The sequence below is a fragment of the Pithys albifrons genome, chromosome 6 (genome assembly GCF_047495875.1).
Source record: "Pithys albifrons albifrons isolate INPA30051 chromosome 6, PitAlb_v1, whole genome shotgun sequence".
Taxonomy (NCBI): Eukaryota; Metazoa; Chordata; class Aves; order Passeriformes; family Thamnophilidae; genus Pithys; species Pithys albifrons.
This window is the reverse complement of record NC_092463.1, coordinates 24845293-24868620: the sequence shown is the minus strand read 5'-3', so window position 1 is coordinate 24868620 and position 23328 is coordinate 24845293. Positions and strand designations below refer to the sequence as shown.

At 37.8% G+C, this 23328-nt stretch overlaps 1 protein-coding gene across 1 annotated transcript in view; it reads right to left on the bottom strand.

The window, feature by feature from the left end:
• Positions 1 to 23060, bottom strand: part of SEC23A (SEC23 homolog A, COPII coat complex component) — a 28840-nt gene extending 5780 nt beyond the window's left edge. The window contains exons 1-18 of the mRNA XM_071557892.1: positions 22940 to 23060; positions 18867 to 19108; positions 18219 to 18276; positions 17925 to 18011; positions 15572 to 15808; positions 15397 to 15476; positions 14460 to 14604; positions 13973 to 14131; positions 13053 to 13168; positions 10824 to 10947; positions 9601 to 9681; positions 7795 to 7884; positions 6433 to 6539; positions 5277 to 5430; positions 4486 to 4563; positions 3284 to 3445; positions 1706 to 1792; positions 273 to 428 (exon numbers count right to left, since the gene is read on the bottom strand). Coding sequence (XP_071413993.1) covers positions 273 to 428; positions 1706 to 1792; positions 3284 to 3445; positions 4486 to 4563; positions 5277 to 5430; positions 6433 to 6539; positions 7795 to 7884; positions 9601 to 9681; positions 10824 to 10947; positions 13053 to 13168; positions 13973 to 14131; positions 14460 to 14604; positions 15397 to 15476; positions 15572 to 15808; positions 17925 to 18011; positions 18219 to 18276; positions 18867 to 19087 — 2142 coding nt within the window. The 5' untranslated portion in view covers positions 19088 to 19108; positions 22940 to 23060. The remainder of the gene's footprint in view (positions 1 to 272; positions 429 to 1705; positions 1793 to 3283; positions 3446 to 4485; positions 4564 to 5276; positions 5431 to 6432; positions 6540 to 7794; positions 7885 to 9600; positions 9682 to 10823; positions 10948 to 13052; positions 13169 to 13972; positions 14132 to 14459; positions 14605 to 15396; positions 15477 to 15571; positions 15809 to 17924; positions 18012 to 18218; positions 18277 to 18866; positions 19109 to 22939) is intronic.
• Positions 23061 to 23328: the final 268 nt, after the last annotated feature.

Below are 23328 nucleotides of genomic sequence, written 5' to 3'. Positions count from 1 at the left end.
TTGTTCAGAGACCCAGACAATTACTGTCTTTCCATTCTACATACGTTACTCAAACAGAGTCCAAGTCAGTATGATAAAAATAACTAACAGGATTCACAAATTAGAGGAAAAGCTCCTATTAAGTACCTGGCTCTGTAAAAGCTTTAAGACCAAAAACATTCACTTGAAATTTATATATATTTTAGCATAGAAATGCATGTTTACTGCTAAAAAAACTCATGACATTTCTAACGCACCATTTCCTAGATTATATAAAACATACTTCACCATACCTGACTTCCTCCATGCTCTGTGTCAATGTATCTGGGCATTGGAAATCTGGAGTGCAGAATTTCTTGGGCATCATCTATTGGAGCTTGCAGCAAGTGGTGAAAATTTTCATATTCTGGCATATCTTGGTACCCCGACTTACGCCACTGTGCTATGGTCTGGGGACAGGGGAAAGAAAGAAGTTTAGAACTGATTCACCAATCTTTCTTAAGAGGATACACAGGATTCTTCTGAGGAGAATGTGTCATTGCTGGACTTTTTTCCATCACTCATCCCTTTCTGCCCTGTAGTACACAAGTTAAATTTTAAAAGCAAGATGCGCAAGTGACATGACACTAGATTTTTTTTTTTTTACAAATTCTTAGCATTTTATTATCCATCTGTCTTTCCTTTTTAGTCATCTTTTGTAAGGTAAATACTTAGTTTGGGATACTATTTACACTTCTCTAATATGCAGGTCTATGACACATAAGAAATAAATATTTATACTGATATTTATCTTGTGGCACAACCTCCACACCTTCTAGGAGTGAAGCTTGGCTGCTCAAGGACAGCTCACTGATACAGGCTGTTGTTAGGAAAGACCTGGAGGGACCCTCAGGAAGGGTTCCTCCCTCCTCTGCTTGGCAGCTGCTTTTAAACTGAAGGTCTAATTCCTGGCACCTGGTCATGTACCCTGCTCATCCTGATATCCATCCAGGTACCTGACTGCCTGGCTAGAACTTGGACTTGCCTCATCCCCATCGACTTTGGTGACAGGGACTAAAGACTGAGACTGGATACTGACCACAACTGCTCTGCCTGCCTTGCTCAGGCACAGTGGGGCCAGGCCCCTGCCTGCCTTGCAGTGATGCTCATTCCCTTTCCCTCGTATTTTTATTAGTGCAGCTCTGAGGCAGAACAGTGTTTTTCAAACTCTCAGCTGTGGACCATTTACAGTTGCAAAGGAGTAAAAAGCAGCAGCTCAATTCCTCCAGAGAAGTAGAGAACTAGTAAGTCACAAGTGCTTGTATTTATATTACTAAGGAATGTCTATCTATCTACCTAACTGCCAGTAGTAGTTCCATTCTTCAGGACAGAGCAGATGAAGGGTGTGTATAAAACCTGGTGTTCCCAGTGAAAACTTGGGGGTAAAGGAGGGGGCAGGGAATAACACTTCTTAAAAGTAGGAAAAATACTGATCTAAAACAACCTGCACACTGAAGTTAATTCATCTTAAACTCATCTAAAGAAATAGGACTAAAACATCAAATAATGTCAGATATCTGTGTACAGGCATGTCAAACTACGAAACTACAAACATTAACTAGGACTCTGCTATCAGCCATGCAGGGGAGAGGGTCAAGCACTGAGGTGCACTGAAACTGGAGCCAGACTTCCTAATGTAGCACTCCTACAGAAAAGGAGTGTTTAGGGAAGCAATAACAACTCTTACCTCTCCATGATAAATAAGGATTTGGAAAAAGGTGTCCATAAGGAGAATGCGATCTGGTAAAATGCTGCTGCTATCCAGAAGAACAGGCTAAGATTTAAAAATAAATAAAAAATTACCAACTGATGCAGAACTGGGCAAGCGGCATTGCCAGCTTTTTGAATCAGTAACAATGTTAGGAACTTTTTCAATCACTTACTAAAGCTCCGTATTTGCTCCTTTTCATGTCACACATCTGCAACCCACACAATCTCATTCTGAAGTTATCCAGCCTGACTCTGAATATATAACTTCATGAAAGTAATAAAAATGTATTCAAGACCTGAAACTCCTTTCATTATTATGCACTTTTCAAGTACCTCTATATTTACCTATACAATGCCATTAATTTGAATTGTATTTCAATGTATAAAGATTCAGTAGATATTTGAGTGTAAGATTTGGAGACTGAGTTGTTTGGGGGTTTTTTAATCTTGTTTCTGCAGCTATTATTACTATGCCTATATGCCCCCCAATACTGTATATAGTAAATACTCATGACTTATGAAATCTAATGTAATATTTAAGGTTTTAATTCACCTTTTTAATGGTAGTGACACCATATTGGCACTATATGGTTTAATTCAATCAGTACCATATGATTTAACTGAATCAATACTGCAAGGGATACAAAAAACATTAACCACCTCAAGAATCAGAAAAATATTACACATTCTACAGTGAGACATCAGCCCCTGCTTCATCACATTTCTCCTTTGCATCACCAATGTGACAACTTGTTTTTCGCACATGGGAGAATGACTTTACACCAGTAAGCTGCTCTTCATAAACCACCTTATTAAATTAAACTCCACCTTTAGAAGTCTTTTTTTGATCCCCTTGAATAGTCTAAGAAAAAACCTAACAGAAGTCAGAATTCCAACCTGCCAAGATCCTTAGAACGTTTGTTTCACTGTCTCACTCTCTTTTACATAACAGGCTACTTTTGTTGCCTCCTATCTTGTACTTCTTTCAGACTACTTTTGTTGCCCCCTATCTTATAATTCAGAAGCTTGGAAGATCAGCTTTTTATTTTAGGTTTATACATAACATGCTATGACAAAGTCAGCTGGAAGGTTCTGTATCAAATCTACACATAATGCAAACCACATCAAAATTATAAACTTTGGATTAGGGGATTAAGATAGAGAAAATTTTGTACATTTCAAAAAAAACTCAACTTTTCTTTCCAGCTGGATAGAAAAAGTATATTTTTAAATAAAACCATTTTTGTTTATATTTACTTTCTGCCACCACCAAAATAGAAGCAAAACTGCTACAGCTCTCAAAAAATAACAAAACCCCACCATTCCTTTGTTTAAAACATCACCTCTTTAAAAAGCGACTTTTGTTCTCAGGACTTCTACATCACTATTCTGAGATATGCCTTGTTCATAGTATGCTCTGAATTAAATATTCTTTCTTATGAAAGAAATTATAAATGAAAATTTTATAACATGCAATAGTGAGGACAACAATCATCTTCATCTCTCCCTCAAAATAGCATCTCTTAACCTACTATGAAGTTATATTTCCTGATACCTCTGGAGGTCCATTGAAAGAGTAGGCATAAAGAATTGGCTGAACCATGATAAGAGACTGGGTTAGATCTTGACGCATAAAATGATGACGATAGTATGAGCTCTCATCTGGACTGTTGTTAAAAACTTGTAAGAAAGGGGATCGTCTCAAGTGAAACATAAACTGCAAAACAAAAACCATTTGTTTGAATTTTCATAGATAAAAAGGACAATTGTACAAGGAGAGAAATGTTTTCCACAAATTACATGAGACCAATGCCACAACAAAATTGAATTCCAACTCCTTTAACATTTCTAACTTGTATATGCAGCTTTGCCAGTTTTTATGTACTCCCTGACAGTAAGAGAGTAAGAGGGGTATCAGAATGGATGAACCTACAAAGCAGCTTTGAATTAAGAGAAAAATTTAATATTTCTTTTTCTGCAGTACTAACTGATAAATAGTATGACTGAGTATTGTCAAATCCTTTCTTTAAGTTAATCTGTTCCTGTGAGGGAGGTTGTTGTGCTGGAATAAAGTTATAGCATGTGTACAGAATAAGGAACATTAACCACAGCAAAGCTGAACTTTGCTAGTAAAATGGAAGAAGTATATCCTCTCATTGCTGAATCAAATTCTCCACATGCTGAATCAATCTCTCCACAACCTTAAGACAGACTGGTAGGTAACTCAAACAGAAATGTTATAGAGGTCTGTAAAGAGTCTCAAAGTGACGTATCTGGAGCTATCAGAGTGGAATAATTTATCAGAACGGATTATTAGCAAACAAACTATTCAAAGTTTAATATAGCCAAGGTCAAGTTCACTTCACAGGGGAGTGCTTCTTTTGTGGTATCATAAGTGAGAAAGAAACAACATAGCAAACCCATACATTTCCTTAAGTTTTTCATAAAAACTGTAAAAAAGTTTCATTGTATAAATTAAACTTCAGATAAGATGAAAATTTCATTATAGGAGAAACAAAAATATACACAGTTAGACAAAGTTTACCTGTAAAGGCAGAGGACAAAACGGGACACAGCAGCCCAGACAACAGAAGTGACATGCCTAATGTCACATGCCACAGTAGCTGGGGGCAGAGGATCTGTTCATTCTGATACCCAGTGTAGTGCCTTACTCTACTCTGTGCTACACGGCCTCTTTCTTCACTGAGTGTTCTCCTTTCATCACTTACAGACAAATCTTCCTATATACAAACTCACCTGTGGGTAAAGTGAAAAGGTTTCTGAGAATCTGAAAGAGTTTGGATCGTCCTTGTGATATTCTCCAAATTTCTGACACTGCAGTAAAGGAAAAATTATCTAAATTAAGAAATATACTTGCTTGGTCATACTATTACTGTAGCTTTGGTTTTATCAGACACATGATTTGTAGTGCTTACAACTCTGTAAACAAACACAAACCCAGAAAAAAGACTGACAGAAGTTCTCTTCTTAACAAGGAATGATTCTTGCTTATGAGGCCTTAATGGTCTGGTTTTTTAACTCTAAAATCACTAAGCAGAGTTAGATGATAAACAGCTCCAAAGAACATGTTTAAAATCTAATTATTAATAACTACTTACTCACAAGTAAAAAGCAAAATAGATTAAAAAATCCAAACAGAAATTTAAACTTTTGAAAATAAAATTCCGCGTGGTTTCCTCGATACTTTGTCTCCATTCTTTCCCCCTAAAAATATTTAAACTGCAGTACCATTATAGGCAGCAGAAGGAAGAGAAGGTTATGATTTCTGCAAATCTCATGCTACAATGTCTCTTAATTGCTGGAAATTACCATGTAATGAGGAAACATTAATGAATTAACTGAAAACACACCTTCTCATTTAAAATAGAAATTCTTGTTAATTCTGCATACCCTCATGTGGAAATGAAGCATTCAGTTCATTTTTTTGTTTTACTTTTAAAGAAACAATAAATGAACAGTAGTCATGTAAGAATTATGTATGTGCAAACAAGCAACCAATCTAACTCTTTCAATACAGCTCTTTTTACCAATCGTATAAGTTGTCTGTCCAGCCACCTAAGCACGTCAGGCCCCTCCTCTGTCTCTGCCCTGTACACTGCCAGTCTAGCCATGAGAATTGCAGCAGCTTCCTGGTCAAAAGAGGCAGCAATGTTTTGAATCTGGGTCTGTGCATCTGCCCAGCTGCAAAAGAAAAATACCAGGATTTTCATCACAGGGAAAGGAAAGATGTCCATCCTCAAAATATCCCTTCAAAATGAAGGCAAAGAAAGCAGTCTTAGCAGTTTGATAAACTCATACTGAAGCTTCAAAAGACCTGCTGCATGTAAACAAACAGCATCTCAGTTAGCCATTCTTTAATTAGAAGTGTTCTTTATTGTACAAATGTCATGAAATCAGTGAAATAAAATATGTCACTAAGACCAGTTATTCTACTTTTAAAAAAATTAACTATAAAAAGTTACAGAAAACACCATCCATGAAGCTTAGCCCATATTCCCACACTAGCAACTTTCTTGTGCCCCTTGCTTGTTCTTTTCAATTCACAAGGTGAACTATTAATCTGACTTATTATCAGTCACCAAGATTTTACTAATAGACTAATTTAAGTTAACAACATAGTCATATCAACACTTAGGGCAATGTTTTTTTCTATAAACTGAATTTTGAATCAAATTAACAAAGCAATTATATTCTTCAGCTTAAAGGAAATGTCATTGGATATTGAAAAATGCCTTCATAATATGAAACATCACTTCCTGAAATTGTGAATCAAGGAAACTGCAGGTAAAGGTTACATGGAAGAAGAGGTATTTACATTCCCCTAACCTGCAGCTAACCCTCTCAAGTTAAGTAATGAAGTGATTGCTGCTATTCCGTAAGTCCAACCATCTCCTCAGTTTAAGTCACAGAATTTCACTCAAAGCTTCCCCCTCATGTAAAACCACTTGGGTTACTTCAGAGCACTCCCGTAACATCAACCCCTCAGAGAACAAAGAGCCCACTGAACAAGAGAGGCAACTGTCTCAAAGGTATGTTCATGCCTTCACCGCCTGGGGCACTGCACATCCCAGAATGAGTGACTGGTTACAAAATCAACAGAGCAAAAGGCAGATATAGAGATATATAGATATGTACACACACATATCCCGGTTTTTCAGAAACAATTCCTCAAGTAAAACATACTTTCTGGCAACTGTGGTCACTCTGATACGTCTCTGTCCACTGGAATGCTGGTACTGAGTCACAAACTGGATTGCACCACGTCCTCCTTGAGGAATGGGGGCATTGTGCTAAGTACAGGAGGAAAAAAAATTGAAATGAAGGGGAATCCCAAGATTTTACAGTATAACTTGAAAATGTATAACTAATTACCAGAAAATCATAAAATTCTTTGCAATAGGCAGCCCAAGTTATATAAATGATGCTTTGATTATTTTGAGTACCTTTCCTAAACATGGCTAATAAACTTGATGATTGTTAAGGGATGTTAGAAGCAGCTGTGGTCTCCACCAGATACCCTTAAAGCAACCAATGTTCTCTCCTTCCACATACCCTTACAGAGACAACATTTTCCAAGGGGCCTTACAACTGCTGATTTCATTACATTCTATTTAAACACTTGGAATTACAGGACAAGAAAACTGATACTAGTCTAAAATGTTGAACAATCAATCTCCAAAAGTGCCATCAAAACACCTTGGAATTCAGGTGTAAACTGAAATTTCAAAACACTGGTCAATGTCTGGTCAGTCGGGTTACACACTAAGTAGATAAGTAATGCAAAAGAGAAAGAGTTGAAATCAATTACTACACACCATGACCAGGCCACTTTTAGAGCTACTAACAAAGTGAGATCAAAATAAATTAGCAAAACGTAAAATGAAATATGGCTGAGGTAGTTCAAGTTTTCAAACCTTTGCATAGATAACGAACTATGAAATACAGAATATTAAATATATAGAAACTACAGCCAGCTCACGTAGTTCCTGAGCTTCAAATATTTAGAAGAGAAAGTATGAGGAGTGGCACATCTGCTCCTCATATTTTCATCCTCTTTCCTAGCAGCCCCTCAGGGAAACAGGAAACCAGGCTTTATGCTCCTGAAGCATTACAATGACACCAATCTTTACTTGGAAATACTGAGCAATTAAAGCATAAAATAAAATGTAACATTATGAAGCAATTACCTTGTAACTAAAACATCATGGAAATACTGAAAAGCACATTTAAATATACAAATGACAGTATTTTCACATAATGCACTTGGAATACATTTAGTAAGTAACACTCTGAAAGGAAAAATTTGAGCTAAAAATATTATGACCTCTATCCAAAATTTGCAGAGCTCTTTGATTCTCAGTATCTTATTCAAGAAATTAGCTCATCATTAAGTAGTAAAGTGTCCATCTCTAAACTCTGACAACACAAAATAGCAGCATCATTTGTATCCCTACTACTGTGCTTGGGGGAACCACACAAAAAAATACAGGCTTCAAGAAGTACATAAAATAAAATTACTGTGTTTAGCAGACAAATATTTATTACCTGGTTTACCACCTCAAAGTACAGTGCAAGTGTTGTAGTAGGATTAAGACCACAAATCTTCCACTGACAAGTGCCTCCTGTTCCAATCTCCTGCAGAAAGATTTTATAACACTTTTACAAACCAGAAGTATTTCCTTGTTTGTGAAATACAGCACCCACCCATTACAGGCAACTGTTTACAACTACTCTGCCAAAAGCTTTCTTCCCTGCTCACTTTGTCACCTTTTCATACACTTTTGCAAAATAACTGCAGCACTGGATGTAGGAATAATGAAAGAAAGAGACTGCAGTTTTAAAAGATGAAAATGTTAGAAAGACAAGGCATTGGCATTAGAAAAAAATGAAAAAGCAAGTCAGAAACAGAAAAAAACCCCAAACTTTACTTAAACAGTCCAAAGGTTAAGAGGAAAGAAGCACATGGAAGTGGAATGACTCTTCTAAGGCACAGCAATAGAACTTCATGTAAGAGCTTACACAGTACACTGTATGTGTTACAGAGTCTCTAATAACCCACAACATAACTGTATACAGATAGTAACCTATTTCAACTGAGACTTCCTTTTTGGCATCAAAGGAACATAAATATCCAGCAAAGCCAATTAAAATAATCCATCATCCATAATGGACACGGTGACACTGAATAAAACATTCGAGGAAAATTATACTGGCAATATTGCTACTCTGCTTGTACTCATTTAAAAGCATTACAGCTACAGGAACTGTCCAGGTACCACTGAAATGAGCTGCATCAACTCATATGTTTTACCTCAACATTTTTAATTCAGGTAATTTCAACAAAAAGGTGTTTGGAATATAAATTAATCATGACATAACTGTAAGCCAAAAGAATGACAGAACAGGCATGAATTCACAACTGAACTTCCTATCATCTCCTATGAAATAGATATGCAGCTTAAATAAGGAGATGTACATTCACTTCTTGGGATTTTTAATTTTTATTTTAACATATGTGGTCTCTTCAGGCAGTGAAATAAAAAAACCTGTACTAAGAAAAAAACCTGCTGATTATATTGAGATTTTAATTCACAAAGATGCAATCATAAACACAAGGAAAATTTAAGGAATGAAAAAATGCTTGATTAAAGCAGGACACTTGTGAGGGAAGGGCTCTATTGTGCAGATTGTTCGGAACAAAAGTTAGACTCCTCAAATACAAGACATTATGGTTACTTGCAGGAATTGTTTTTTATTAGTAATCAGATGCTGATAATATTATCCAATAAGAAAATAAACAATGATTTATGTCTGTTATACTTGAAATTCTTCAGGAGCCTGCAATAGTTGGACCTCCCAATCAATTAATTAAATGTGCATTTGGTGAAACAGCCACAGAAATGAAAAGACAAAAATCAAGATAAAGGGGATGTTCACACAGTCTTGTGCCCTCTTGCCTCTCAAACCTTTCGAAAAAATGTATTTTTATGGTTCACTTTGGATAAAAGTACATAGCTGTGGTTTTAACAATAAAGCATACTAAGTCACTTTCTACTTCATTTCTGCTACATCAGCACCTTCTGTGTAATAATTTTAAAGGAACCGAATCTAAACAATCTGAACAGATGAATAAATCTAAACAAGTAACAAGGAATCTGCAAGGTTTAATACAATTTGAATCTGATCAAGTAATGAATGTGAGCTTGCATATATTGAATTTAAAACTGGTGAAAAGCAAACACTATTTCTTCCATTAATGGAAAAGTTTCAGCCTCTCTTCAAACCCAAAAATCTTAAATCCTACTTTTCTACAGTTGGATATTACCTTTATTTTCAGAGCAGTTTACTTACATTTTCTGAGACACAAGGTCCTTTAGCATTGAGAGAGACACAGGGTCCAATTGCTCCAGAAATCTTTACTTCTCTTGAAGTCTTCATATTTAGAATAAAAACATACATGAACATGCCATGCTAAAGAATTCAGTCTTATTTTATCACTAGCTAATTACAATCTCAATGCATATCAGATTATTGATACCTTCAGGAAAGGTTATACATATAATAATGCTTGATACACTTAGAGAAACTTTCCATGTGCTTATTTTCTACACTTAATTACATTTGTTTGCTGTACCAATTAGTACACCTGAAACAACAGCACAAACATAAATTAAAACATGGAGAAAAGCTGCTTTATTTATAAATGCAATAGCCTATAAAGTATGCTGGGTAAAGACTCTTTTCTAACCAAGTGATTAAAATATTTACAAGATTAAAACTGAAGACTGGTAAGATAAGCCTACACATAGCCCACAATGCATTTATCTCCTAAATACAGCAAAAGTAAGATCCAGTTATTTTCATCTTCCAATGTCATTTTCCTGTTTTGAAGCAATTCATACATCCCTCTAGAACTGGAGCTCCCTTTATACATTTCCCAGGATCTTCCAACAAAATTCACAAAAATAGGTATATGGGAAAAAAAAAAGGCTTGACCATTTCTCCCAATAGTAAAAATTTTTTAAAAAATTTTACCAAAAATTAAAATAACCTCATATTCTTCTACAAGGCAGGATTGCAATGTTTTGCAAGGAACATCATGGAAGACAGTACCTGAACCTACAGCACATTCAACTGTAACCTTCTCTCAAGGGTGGAAGTGAAAATGAACATTGTTGAAGTGCCAGAGTGGATTCTAAGAAGGATGGAAAATGATGAGAAATCCACCCTGGACTAGGTAGCAAAGCTGGACCTAAAACCACAAAACACTCACTGCTGACATAAAAATGTGAGCACACAGCATTGTGAGTTTTTAACAGAGACATTAATTTTAGTTTAGTCTCTCTTTTAGCTGCCACTGACTGCAGGGTAAGAAGGAATTACCCCGATACCTAACTCAAATTTACAGAATCATAGAACTGGAAAAAGATAGCTAGCCAGTGAACAGCTATATCCAAGCCAACCTTAACACATCTGTTGAGCATGTTCCTAAAAATTCCTTAAAAGGAAGAAGATTCCACAGTTTGTAGCCATCCTATTCAAAAGTTTCACTAACCGAATTTTTGTAGGCTTACCTTGATTTCTAATGTGCCACCAAATCCCATTTTAAATTGTCCTTGCATATCTTTAGTGAATACCCTCTGAAAGGTTTGTTTGAATAAAGATGTATTGAAAGAGTCTCCCATTACCATGTAGCCTCTAGACAACAACAAAACAAACAAAACCCTTGAGTTAAAATTGATTACTTATTATGAAGTACTTTAGCACATGGGATTCATATAGATTACTCTATTAAATACTAAAACTACAGACAGTTCATTGTGAGGCACATTTCTGCCTTCTTAAAATAGACTAATATTAAATTAGTATTTTGCTACAATGTTAGGGATGAGATTTTCAAGTGAATGTCTTGCCCTATGCATCTCAAAACCATTAATGATTATAACACGTAACAAAATCTTTCACTGGCAAAACACTACACTGGACTTCAACGCTACAGATGTCTCAAAACAGTGTCATGCAAAGTCAGCTTACTTCTAACATTTATTATTCCACACTATATTATTTTGTGTAGTTTACTCATTATTTCAGGCTTAAATCTATGCTCAGGAAGCATGATTTATTTTTATGCTTAGCAGTATTCTGTGGATGTAGCTGCAACATTTGCCACTTATCAAAAAATATACACTGCATTTAGAAAACACTTATTGAAGATACTATTTTCATTCATCCAAAAATATAAATTAAACCCTATTAGTAAAATATGCCAATAGGGTAAACACTATACACAAAAGAAGTTTTCAGGTGGATACTCAAAGAGGGAAAAGGATAGGCAGAATCAGAAACTTCTCTCTGTATGTAGGATGTAATCAAATAGAAAATAAGAACAGCTGTAGGAGAAACAGACAAACTACATATTAAGGTTAGTTTTGTTGAAGGAATGGAAATAGGATGAGTCACAAGAGCAGTCAGAAAGAAAAAAACTACACCACAGTATATAGAAAAAGCACAGCTTGAGCTTCATGCAGAAAAGAAATAGGTGTCAAATATGCACATTACATCATAAATTTAAACATAAAGATCTTGAGCAGTGAAAACTCACAAGTTAAGTCTATACATACATCTCTGAAAAGAAGCAATCCAGCAGTGACTGGAATGGCCAAAGCTGGCCTGAAACTCAGTGGCGTATGCTCATCACTACCTATGACTGCACTTCTCATTCTTGCTTGGTATGCCTAGATACGTAGCACGTGCTTAGGATCCTGCCATATAAATATGTTGACAGACAACTAAGAAGGCCTGTTACTCAGATATAACAGTTATTAAACTAAAAAACAAAGATGCTATTTTACCTGTGCTTCATACCAACCAAGCTAACAGCAGCAAGAAACAGGAATGAGTTTCGCACAGGAATCCAGACTGAATACAGAAGTCTAGCCCAAAACTCAAGTAGCACATAAAGCTTATGGCTATACCAGAAAAGATGAAGTATTCTAAGTGTAAAATAGGCTTTAAGAAGGACAAAGAAAAGACAGTATTTGAAAAACTATGGACAAAGACTTGGCAGGATTTACAAAATTAAAGAGGTATTTAATATGCAAGCAACAGCAAGAAGCTGTACCAGACTGTACAACTGTGTAACAGGAACAGTAAAGGTTTTACCCACAGTGACAGAAAATAGGGGAATGGTTTCATGGGAAGACTAGAACTTGCTCTGATCATATCAAAGTGAACTGATGGCAAGACAAGCTGGAGGGAATACAAGACTATGTCTGAAATGTAGATCTGACTATGAGGAGCAAAAATCAGGAGCAAGCAATGTACCTGATAATCACCTAAACCACTAGTTGACCCCATAAAAAACACTATAAAATAAAGTATGGCATAAACAAGACAGAAAGAATAACAGAGGGTATTGTACCACTCTGAAGAGCAAGAAAAGTAAGGATGACAGGTTCTCATCTTTACTGAAACCTGCAGCTTACATACACACACATTCAAAAACAGAAACAGTGCATATGATAAATTGCCTGTTTAAAAGACACTCATGTTATTTAAGAGCCCATTAAAGGAAAAACAGCAAACCTCCTTCTTAAACCCACAATTGTGGTGACAAATTTGCCAGAGGCTGAGAAATTCAAAAATTCCAGTAAAAATACAACCATCACAGCATATCAGAGTGTGCTTGTGCTTTCTTTCTTTTTTAATAGCAGATCATTTTTTGTAAATGCTTCCTGTTAGGCAATTTAAAAACCAAAAAAACTATATCTTCATATACTGCTTAAAAATTAACAGAGACATACCCAGTGTAGTTGGGACAACATTTCATCTCCAGAAGACCAGTCTGATCCAATGCACATGCATAGATGTCAATAACATGACCATTTGTTGCAGCCCGATTAGCCAGGGCTTCAAAATGCTAAATCCAAGATGAAAACACAGTTCATAGCAATTTACAATGTGAACTCTCCTCATCTTCATATTAAATCCTAAACCCCCAGAATTTTACTGAAACATTATCAGACTTTATTCACATAAAAGTGTATTTTTTTTAAAACTAAGACTGGAATTTTCAACACTTGGGGGTTTTTTTCTGATAAGTTGAGAGCCTGACTTACACTAGAGAGAGCAATTACTGCTATTTAATCTAAAAAATCACCTTGATCTTTTTCTTTTTAAACTTTGCATTTAGTACTAGATCCAACATAGAACTGAATTTACCATTCCAATCTCAAGTGTTTATAATGATAGGTGTCTACAACTGAGCTAATTGTTTAAGCTCCCATTATAATCAGTTAGGATGAATTCAACAGGTTTTGGATGCAGTTCACCACTCCAAATGTACATTTTAGATAAAAATACCTATGCCTATACTCCACAGCCCAATCCTTCCCCAATCACAGAGGCAGTTTTGAGCAGCTGTCACAGAAGTACCAGCCTTACATCACATATACCACTTCTAGTCACATAAATTTTTTCTGACTTAAACCACAGATATACTCCAAAAAACTTGAATGTAAGCTAGAAAAGTCCTACCTCAATATACTGAAATTTCTGAAGACATTCTTAAGACACACCACTATTCAGACCCAGGTAAATAAAACCACACAATTCCCATCCCCTTATACATTTGCTACTACTAACAGCATTGTATGGTGCCAAGCAATTTAAATGTTTATTTATTGGTGAGATGTATGAAATACCACTCATGAGCATCTCTTACCTTAGTACCCTTTTTAACATATTTTGCATTGTCTTTTTCAATGTCATGCCATGATCTTATGGGCAACTTCAATTCATCCCCAACAACCATGCCAGGTCCCTGAGTAGCTGGACCTCCAATGAACATCATTATACGTGCACCAGTATTGGGAAAAGTGCACTGTGGGAAATAAAAGACAAATAAAACCATCAGGTTTTGCTACAAATTGAACAAAATAAATAGCTATGTGGGTATTTATCCCACTGATAGGATTCTAATATAACTGCCCTTTTTCAAAACTTAATTCAAACACCATTAATTCAAAATCTCAATTTTACCTTATTAAAACGTCTACCCTAAGCTAGGTATGTAAGGGGTGATATCCATCAGATCATCCGAAGAATATAATACACATCAGCTAGTAAGGTTTTTATTATATGTTGAATGTGGCAGCTTTTCTGCAAGAAAATTATCTCCCTATTAGCACAGCTGCAGTTAAAGATATTACCTCAAGGAGTCCTACGGCTATAGAAAGAGCCACTCCAGAAGAACGTAAGGGCCGTTTTCCTTGTGGAACAGGCCAAGGATCCCGCTGCAGTTCACCCAAAAGATCAGTAAGATTCATATCAATTTTCTGCACTGGTTGCAAAAATCTGAAAACAAATACATGGAATTAGTTTAGATTGTTAAATAAACATTTTATCAGTTGTTTATGATGCAATATATTAGACATATACTAGCAATATTTAATTCTAGATTCTAGTCTGGATTCAGAGCAATGTTTTTGCCTCACCAAGATAAGAGTAGTTTGGAATTGCTACATACACACTCAGCTTAGTAATTTCAACAAAGAGCACGTAAAACTAAAACTTGCTGACTGATACCAACACTACCTAGGAAGAACCCTACCTGGTCAAAAGAATAGAGCAGGTGATGACTAATGAATCTCAAAAAGAAACTGAAGTTTCAATATTTCAGTGAAAATTCAAAGATCAGGAGAAAAGTTAACATATAAAGTATCTTTTGTGCTGCTGCAGGCAGTCTATAAATGTAGCAACTTTTTGGAGTGCAGAAACAGGAAAACTGTCTTTCTTATTTCATAAATTTCTTCTATGTCATATTGGAATATACAGGAAAATCAAACACCAGGCTGTGATTTCCAAATGAGACAGAAGGCGAGAGGAGTAGAAGAGGGAGTAAAAGAGAAGGCACAATTGGATATACACATAAGAAAGTGGCACTAAAGGAGCTATTAACACTTTCCAGAACACCAACCAACAGAAGCATTGTTATTTATGTATCTGTAACATGCCTCTGAGAACACTTCCAATTATCATTCTGATAATTTTACCATTACCCATTAAGCTGATTGTTTTCATTGTCAAAAACCACTGGTCTTCCAGTTAATCAGTGCAGTCAAGGTTTGCGTTTTAGATGTAGATTACCTGTTAGAAGGTGGTGGCTGCTGCACTTGAGGACCCCGACCGACTTGTGAAACAGCTACTTTTGTAAGTCCCAGCATTTCCTGCAAATACACAGGATTTTATTACAAAATTTGTTTACAGACTATTTCAACATCATCACCTCAATGATTTCTTTTTGTTTGCTTATGTGCATTACCTGAAGTTGTTTTGCAGACAAGTCCTTTGTTCCTCTGAAGACATAGCTTTTGGAAATTCCTTCACAGCCAAGCTCATGAACTTGCACCATTCGGCCAAAGGTAATGAGACCCACTAATGCAGTTGGTGGCAGGAGACTAAGTGACATCTGCATGGATTCCTTCAGAGCTTGCAAGTCTTCATCTTCCATGCATGTGTCCACAACATAAAGAAATATCAGCGGCATCTGAGGACCACGCTTTAAGAAACACAATTATAATCACATGAAAACCAAATCTTGCAATATTTACAGATCAGAAATGAACAAGGAAAGCACATTTTGTAAAAGTTTTAATTTTAATCATACCAAGAAAGCCAATGTTCAATATAACTTAAATCCCTCTCAATTAGTTATCAAGATTCAGAACAAAATCACTACTATAATGAATTCTGCACAAAAAAAGAAATGCTTACAACAGAAGAAAAAATCCTTTCAGGGTATCATGACAGTTTTGAAGCATGTGCCAATTACAATGAGGTTTCGCTCCAAATGAACGTAACAGTCATAAAGCTAGTCACAATCAAAATATTTCAAACTGATAACATTCCATGGCATTCCACCTCATGATTTTACTCTAAAGATCATCAGTTCTTTCTACTCTAGCCAAACTGGTTTTGCTGTGTTATGAGCCAACATCCCATTTACTTTGCATTGCAAGAGTTCACAAAGTACAGATTCCATTTAGTGTTCGCTCTTCTTTTGATTAAAATTTGTAAGACTTCAGTGAGGCAGTTTATAACCTGAATCCTCACCGAAGTCTCACAAATTTTAATCCTCTGTCCTAGTTCAGCAGCCAGGACTATTACCGTGTGGGTGTAACCAAAACTGTGTATTCTACACCCTCTGTATCATTTCTAACAAATTGTTAATAATGGATCGTTTGCAGCAGCTGCCCAGAGCACACCTGACTCCTCAGGCTACAAGCTGGGTGTTAGAGAACCCTGTGAGATCACATCAATTACTCAGGTGTGGTAACTCCCCTCTGGGGAGGCATTACACCTTCACACCCAGCATGAGGGGTCATGTCTGCTAATGGGCCATCAAGGATTCCAAAAATATCCCATGATTCACAGTGTAAATCACCCATTGTGAAACTCCTCACCCTGGGGGATGCACTGGGCATTCCCACTTGAACCTGAGCATATGTAATCTTGGGGTTTGGGGGCTTCTGGTACCACTTGTCAGATCCACAAGAGAATCAGAACCTCAACAAGACTGCGACCACCACTCTTGACCACTGTCACCACCATCTGCACCAACAGGCTTTTCCTGTCCTTTTACTTTGTACTCAGCGGCACCACGTGGGGCTCAGCACAGGGGCCAACAAACACCATTCAGTTTGTGCCCCAGGGTGCTGGGTTATTGTCCTGGTTTGAGCTGGCAAAACACCAGCTGTCCAGGACAGAGAGAAAAGGTTCCTCCTCTCCCCAACCAGATAAGGAAAAAAGAAGAGGGAGAGGGGAAAAAACTGTCAAAACCAGGGTTATGCTGAAACTAACTACATGTACTTATACAGAAAAGAGAAAATTAAGAGAAAAAAAAACATAAAAGAAAGAAAACCCGTAACAGTTATACATGTGTGTTTTGTGGGTTAAACCAATTTCTCTTTGTATCATTGCATTTATTGTAATATTTTTATTAAATTGTATTTTATTAAATTGTAACTGACATATAATCTCTTTTGAATTGGGTTCATTTCTCCTGCCAGTTTACCTTTAAACCAGCACATCCTCAAAACTGGAATTTAGAGATTACAAATTTGCAATTGCAAATGTTTGCAATTTAGGAGTTTGGGTCCATTTTTTATTTCTATTCAAGTAACCTCTATGCTAAAAAAAGGATAAATATTAAAGTTTACATACCTAAATTGAATATGTGTTAGCTGTTGCCTGTAAACCAGCTAGCCCTAAATCATCCAAATACAAACTTCAACTCAAATGATTAATGACAAGTGAAGGAACAGTCAGTCAAATTTGAACCACAACTGCTTGAGCAATCAACAGCAGTGGGCAGCCTCTTGGCACAAACACAAATTAAATTCCTTGTAAAGAAACAGGCCTAATAGACATATCACCTGTAAAACAGACCTCCCTTTTCCTTTTTTTTTTGTTTTAAACCAACTTTATTAGTCATCCTAGTGTTCTTCTACAATGTTATGTTTTCCTTTTCCAAATGATGGCATAAAAGTTCAATCTACTGACAAGCACACATATACTCACAGTCATTAAAAGGCAGTGAGGAAATAACATGGAAATTAATTCTTTTTGTAGATTGCAAGGTTACAGATGTTAAAGATTTTATTTAATAATTTTACCTGAACTACATATTCAATGCTGGAGAATTGAGGCAAAAGCTCAGCGGGCTGATTCATTTCAGATATGCCAGCATAGGTAGGAGGAAACTGCAAATAAAAACATAGAAATTAAGCATAAATAAAAGATTACAACTTCTAAAAAAGAAAATGCAACAGATGCTTACAGACGCAATGTCTGAAGATATAGTTGCACATTCCTGCTCTTGCTGTCGGTTTCAGTTTGCAATTATAATCAAGATTTTCATTTTACCTTATGGAAGTGTTTTCTATATGCTGAATGTTTCATTTTCTTACCTGATTTCTTTGGTAACAGAAGTTGCAAGCCCAGAGTTTTGCTCGATAATCCACTTGGCTAGAAAAATACAATAAGAAAAGTTTATATAGCATCAACAATTAATTTTCTTCCACTGTCCCTAGAACACATTTCTTTTAGTTTTTCAAAAACACACTGACTTTGAAAAGGCTTCCTTCTAATATACTTTTTCCTAAATACCCAAATGACAAACTCAAAATAAGTGTAGTCTTACACAGACGTATCAGGCAAATTATTGTCTTCAAGGAGGAGGAATGGTCTTCAAGAAAAAGAAGCAAATAAGAAACTTAAAAATACTCAGTCCCTGTATTAGAGACTTTCTCCATGGTTTTACTAAATCTTTTTAACTCTCCCTACAAAATGCAATATGTATAGTTCCAGAAAAATAACATCCCTAGTCAATAACTGAGTACACAGAAAAGACTCCTTAAATAAAGTTATGTCTTAGATTTGCATGGGTAACATATATACTTATGTGCAGAACCTCTCAGGTCTGTAAGTTTGAGCTGTACATACTCATGTGCAGAGTACTTGAACTTGCACACACCAGGTCTTTTGCACAGTTCAACTAGCACTATTCCTCAGGATTTTAAGGCAAAATATTGGAATAACATATGCATGAGGTTTACCATAAGGGATTCAGAACAGCTCGACATGTGGTCCTGCTGCACAAAACCGGCTCATACTGAATAGGAGGCAAGTCTGGCCGTTCCTTCAGTGGCGTGAAAAGGGCAGCCACTGGGACTACCATTCTTGTAGCTTCAAGACGACTTGAGGGCCAAACATTCCAGCTGAATCTAACTCCATCTCTGTCCTCATTCTGCTGGATAAATTCCAGGAAGGTTGTCATGGTCAGCTTCTCTGTTTATCACTAAAATAAAAAGATAACCATTAGCAGAATGTCTAAATACTAACTGCACTTAATAACAGTCACTGTAATTGAGTTACAACCAATAAAACATTAAGTAGTGCTTCCTAAAAGCAGCACGCAGAATTCTGAGGGGAAACAAAAAGAAATTAAGACTCCTAGGATGCAGCAACCTCATCAAAATAACAAATAGATAATATACTGCAAGTTATATAGCATTAAAATACTCATCTTCTGATCCTTTCTTGACTTAAGCAACAAACTCAGGCAAGGAGTGTTGTAACTAAAGCAATAATTCTAGGCTTGGTCAGACTAGAGATTATACAGTACAGTAATACCATAAAAAAAGACTTGCTTACCAAAAAATACACAGAACTATGAGGACTTTCACTAATGCATTTATTCATTCTGTTTATTTGTCAAGAATCAGTCATTCTTGAAAATCCTTTAATTCTCTAACTTTTTCTAAGAATGAAATAGCAAAAACTACTTCTCCTAAGAGTACTTGTTTTATGTCTTCTGATGTATAACATTTTGTAAGAGTGTTCTGGCCATATTTTCGGTAACAGAGGATGCAGCCTACATGCAAAATAAAGGAACAACAATGTGACACTCCACAGGAGTACTTTCCTACAGCAATGCTAGGAAATAACTTCATAAGAAATACAAGTGCCATATTCCAATACATTGTCCACCAAGGAAAACTTCAACAATTCTTCTAATTCAAATCTACCATTTTGGGCACTGACCTAAGGCTTTCAAAATTTGCAGCTACAATTACTCAGAAGCTGGAGCACTGGGGAACACAGATACATCTGAAAAGCCCAGCAGTAACTGTGAACATCTGGAAAAGTCAGCAAGGAATGCACTCCCTCCCCTCCAAGGCAAAAACTCTCAGCTATATATACACCCTCTTCTTGAATATCTGCTGCAGGATTCACAGTACCTTTTATACTACAGGTTTCTTCCGGAACTAGAATATCTCGACTCACACTGGCTAATAATTAAGAATTTACCATTAAAGTCTATATGGACCATCTAAGAGGAGGTAGAAATGCTCCTAAGTCTCCATTTAGACTGTACTAAGCTTATGAACAGCTATTACGAACACTGGAATCCTCCTAAATTGGAATTTAAATCAGGAATTTTCATAAGCACACTGAAATTCTTATCCCTGCCATTACAATATGCTACGGGAGACTCCTAGAAACTCTCCATTTATCAAAAGATACCTCTATTTACCAAAATTATAATAGCATTGTACCTTTAATTTCTATGACAGTTAAAAACTTTTCATATTATTTTAAATTCTAGTTTAATTTAACAGTTTTATTCTAAGGCTGACTTTTAAGAAAACAGATTAAGAAAACACATAAAACAAAGAGAAGCACCACATTTCACCATTAATATCTTTAGGAAATAATCAACTGCCAACATTTTAATGTGTATGTCTTACTGATACTAGGTGCAAATCTGCTCCTATCTACACATGTCATGGCAATTGCAACACAAGGAGCATGTAGGACTTTGTGCATAAGAGCATTTCCACCATCACTTTTACTCAAATTGCTGCAAGGCCATCGGGCAGGGGACAAAACTGAGCAAAAGCAAAGGGAAAGAGTTTCTGAAAGTTACAATTACTAATTCAGCTAAGAAAGGAAAGAACAGGCTGATAATTCGAAGAGGATATAGAATTTAATAAATTTGTCTCTTAACAGATCAAAAATCAATCAGTGTTTTGTAAAAAAGGTGAAGGAGCATTATCTCTGAAAAATTAGGTATTGATTCAAGAATCTGCATGAGGCAACTATCTCTGCTATAACCACAAACTGAATAATCTCTCCTTTTATAAAAATGATCTCCTGAGAAGACAGAGAAAACTGTAACTTAAAGGCAATTTCAGCCACTCACTGGCATCAGCTACAGAGTCCACCAACTCTAGCTCCAAACACTGCAAGGTGAAGTTACGCTTTCTGTACTGGACTTCAGACTGTTTTCTCCCCATTTTACTCTACCAATGTTAGAAATGGCTTGACACAGACATTACATTTACTACTCAGTTACTGCCCTTCAGAGGGCCACGCACAGCACCACTGCGCAGTGACTATTAATATGTACATACATACATAAAGGGTTTGTTGGATTTATTGAGTTAAATACTGTTACTTTCTAGTGTAGTAAAGCATTTTCTATTCAGAAGGCAAAACTTGCTAATAAGTCATTTCTTCTCCATCTTTTCTTCCACCCTGTTCTTCCTTTTCAAGAGCCAATAATGCTTACCTATTTCATCATTCATCACATGCGGAACTCTTGGTCTGACAAGTTACATTCAGTACCATTTTTATAGCTATGCAGGCACATTTTCTGGGATAGGTGTGGAGATGTACTGCATTATACAAGAACAGCAACAGCAAACCCTCTTGACCTACAGGGTACTCACCAAACTTCAGACACCTGAATGTCAAAAAATACACATTGACCACCTCAGAAAACCACAGAGAAGGGATTTTCAGAACAGCTGAAATCAACAGCTCCCAAGTTGGAGTATCATTGCTTTACCTTTTCCTGTAGGTTAGTATATCCAGACAAAACCAGCAGTCCTTTCCAGATTGTTTAGGAAGACCTCCCACTGCTAAGGATGAATGTGCCTTGCGTCCCTGCACCACCACAATCTCACTCTGTGTCACTAAAGAAGCCACACTTGCAGCACTGCATAGAAAGTCACTGGTTGACTACCAGCACCTTTAAAGATTTATACATCCCAGGTAAATACAGCCCAATACAGAAGACCCCGAAAACAATATCCACTAATGCTTGGAAGCACATACAAACAAAATCAGTATTTTTCTCTTCACAGCACTCTAAGAGTTACAGCATAGATGGACCTGAGCCACTCATATGGCCGTATGTTTAAATACCACTAAATCAGTGACAGTTCATTGTGCACTTTTCTTACAACACACCTATTTTCAGTTTATTATGCGCTAACAATCTTGTAAAAGAGATTAATAATAAACTTTCAATTATTTTTTCACATCCAAATCACACATCAGATACAAATCTATTTCAGTTCCAAGAAGGCACTCAAATACACGAGGAGAATGGCTAAATAGTTATCTAAAGCAACTTCAAGTTGTGAAACTGACATTTTCACTACTCAAACACAGTCATCCTCCAAGCCTGCTCTCCCAACCCTCTTACGGAGGACTTCTTTAACAGCCAAGGTATGTCATAACCCATATAAAGTGAAAAAGAAACATATCCAAATGCAGCAGGGCCTGCATTTTGTGCAGCTTTACCTACACCTGGGGGCACCCCCGCCAGCGGGATATCGCCGCGGGTACAGCAGAGCCGCGGCACAGGAGCCGGAACCAGCCGCCCTTTACCCCCGGCACAGCGGCCGCTGTACAAAGGCCGTGCCCGCCGGCCCGACCCGACCCGACCCGAGCGCCAGCCGAGCACGGGGTTCTCTGCGGCCGCTTCCCCGCCCCGGGGTGCTCCCGCCGCTCGGCAAGAGCGCCCGCAGCCCTGGTCCGGGAGGCCGCGGGCAGCGCTGACCCGCGGGCGGCGGTACTCCCGGACCCTCAGGGCCACCAGGGACCCCGGGAGCAGCAGGGGCCGCCTGGGGATCCCCCAGTGCCACGGCGAGGATCTCCCACCACGCGCGCCCCAGGCCAGGCAGACAGGCCGGGGTCCCCGCACTCCGCAGCGCGGGGAGCGCGGCTGCCGCCACGGCGCCGGCAAAGGGCTCTCGTCCCCGCGGCACACCCAGCTCGGCCGGCTCGGGCTTCCCGCACCCCGCGCTGCCCCCTTAGCCCTGCCCCGGCCGCTCACCCGCGTCCCGGCCGCCGCCGCCGCTCTCGCCGTGCCCGCTGTCCCCGCCCGCTCGCTCTGCCGTAGCTGCCCCGGCGCTGCCGACGCATCAACATGGCTGATGGGAGAGGCCGCGCCACGTCAAGGGGCAGAGCGCGGGGCGGGCCGAGCGCCGCTCCAGCCCCGGCACCGCCACTCGCCGTGCAGCGGCCTGGCCTGAGCCATCGCGCTGGGCTGGCCGACGCTTCGCCGCACTGACGGCTCCTGCTGCGCGTGTGTGGGGGTGTCTTCTCTCCCCTGTTCGGCTTTCAGATTTCTTCTAAAGATCGATCGTCTCCATCTCAATCTCAAATCCATTCAGGAAAGGAGGCATCGCGGCCATCGGGGCAGTTTCGCTTTCTCCACCCCCC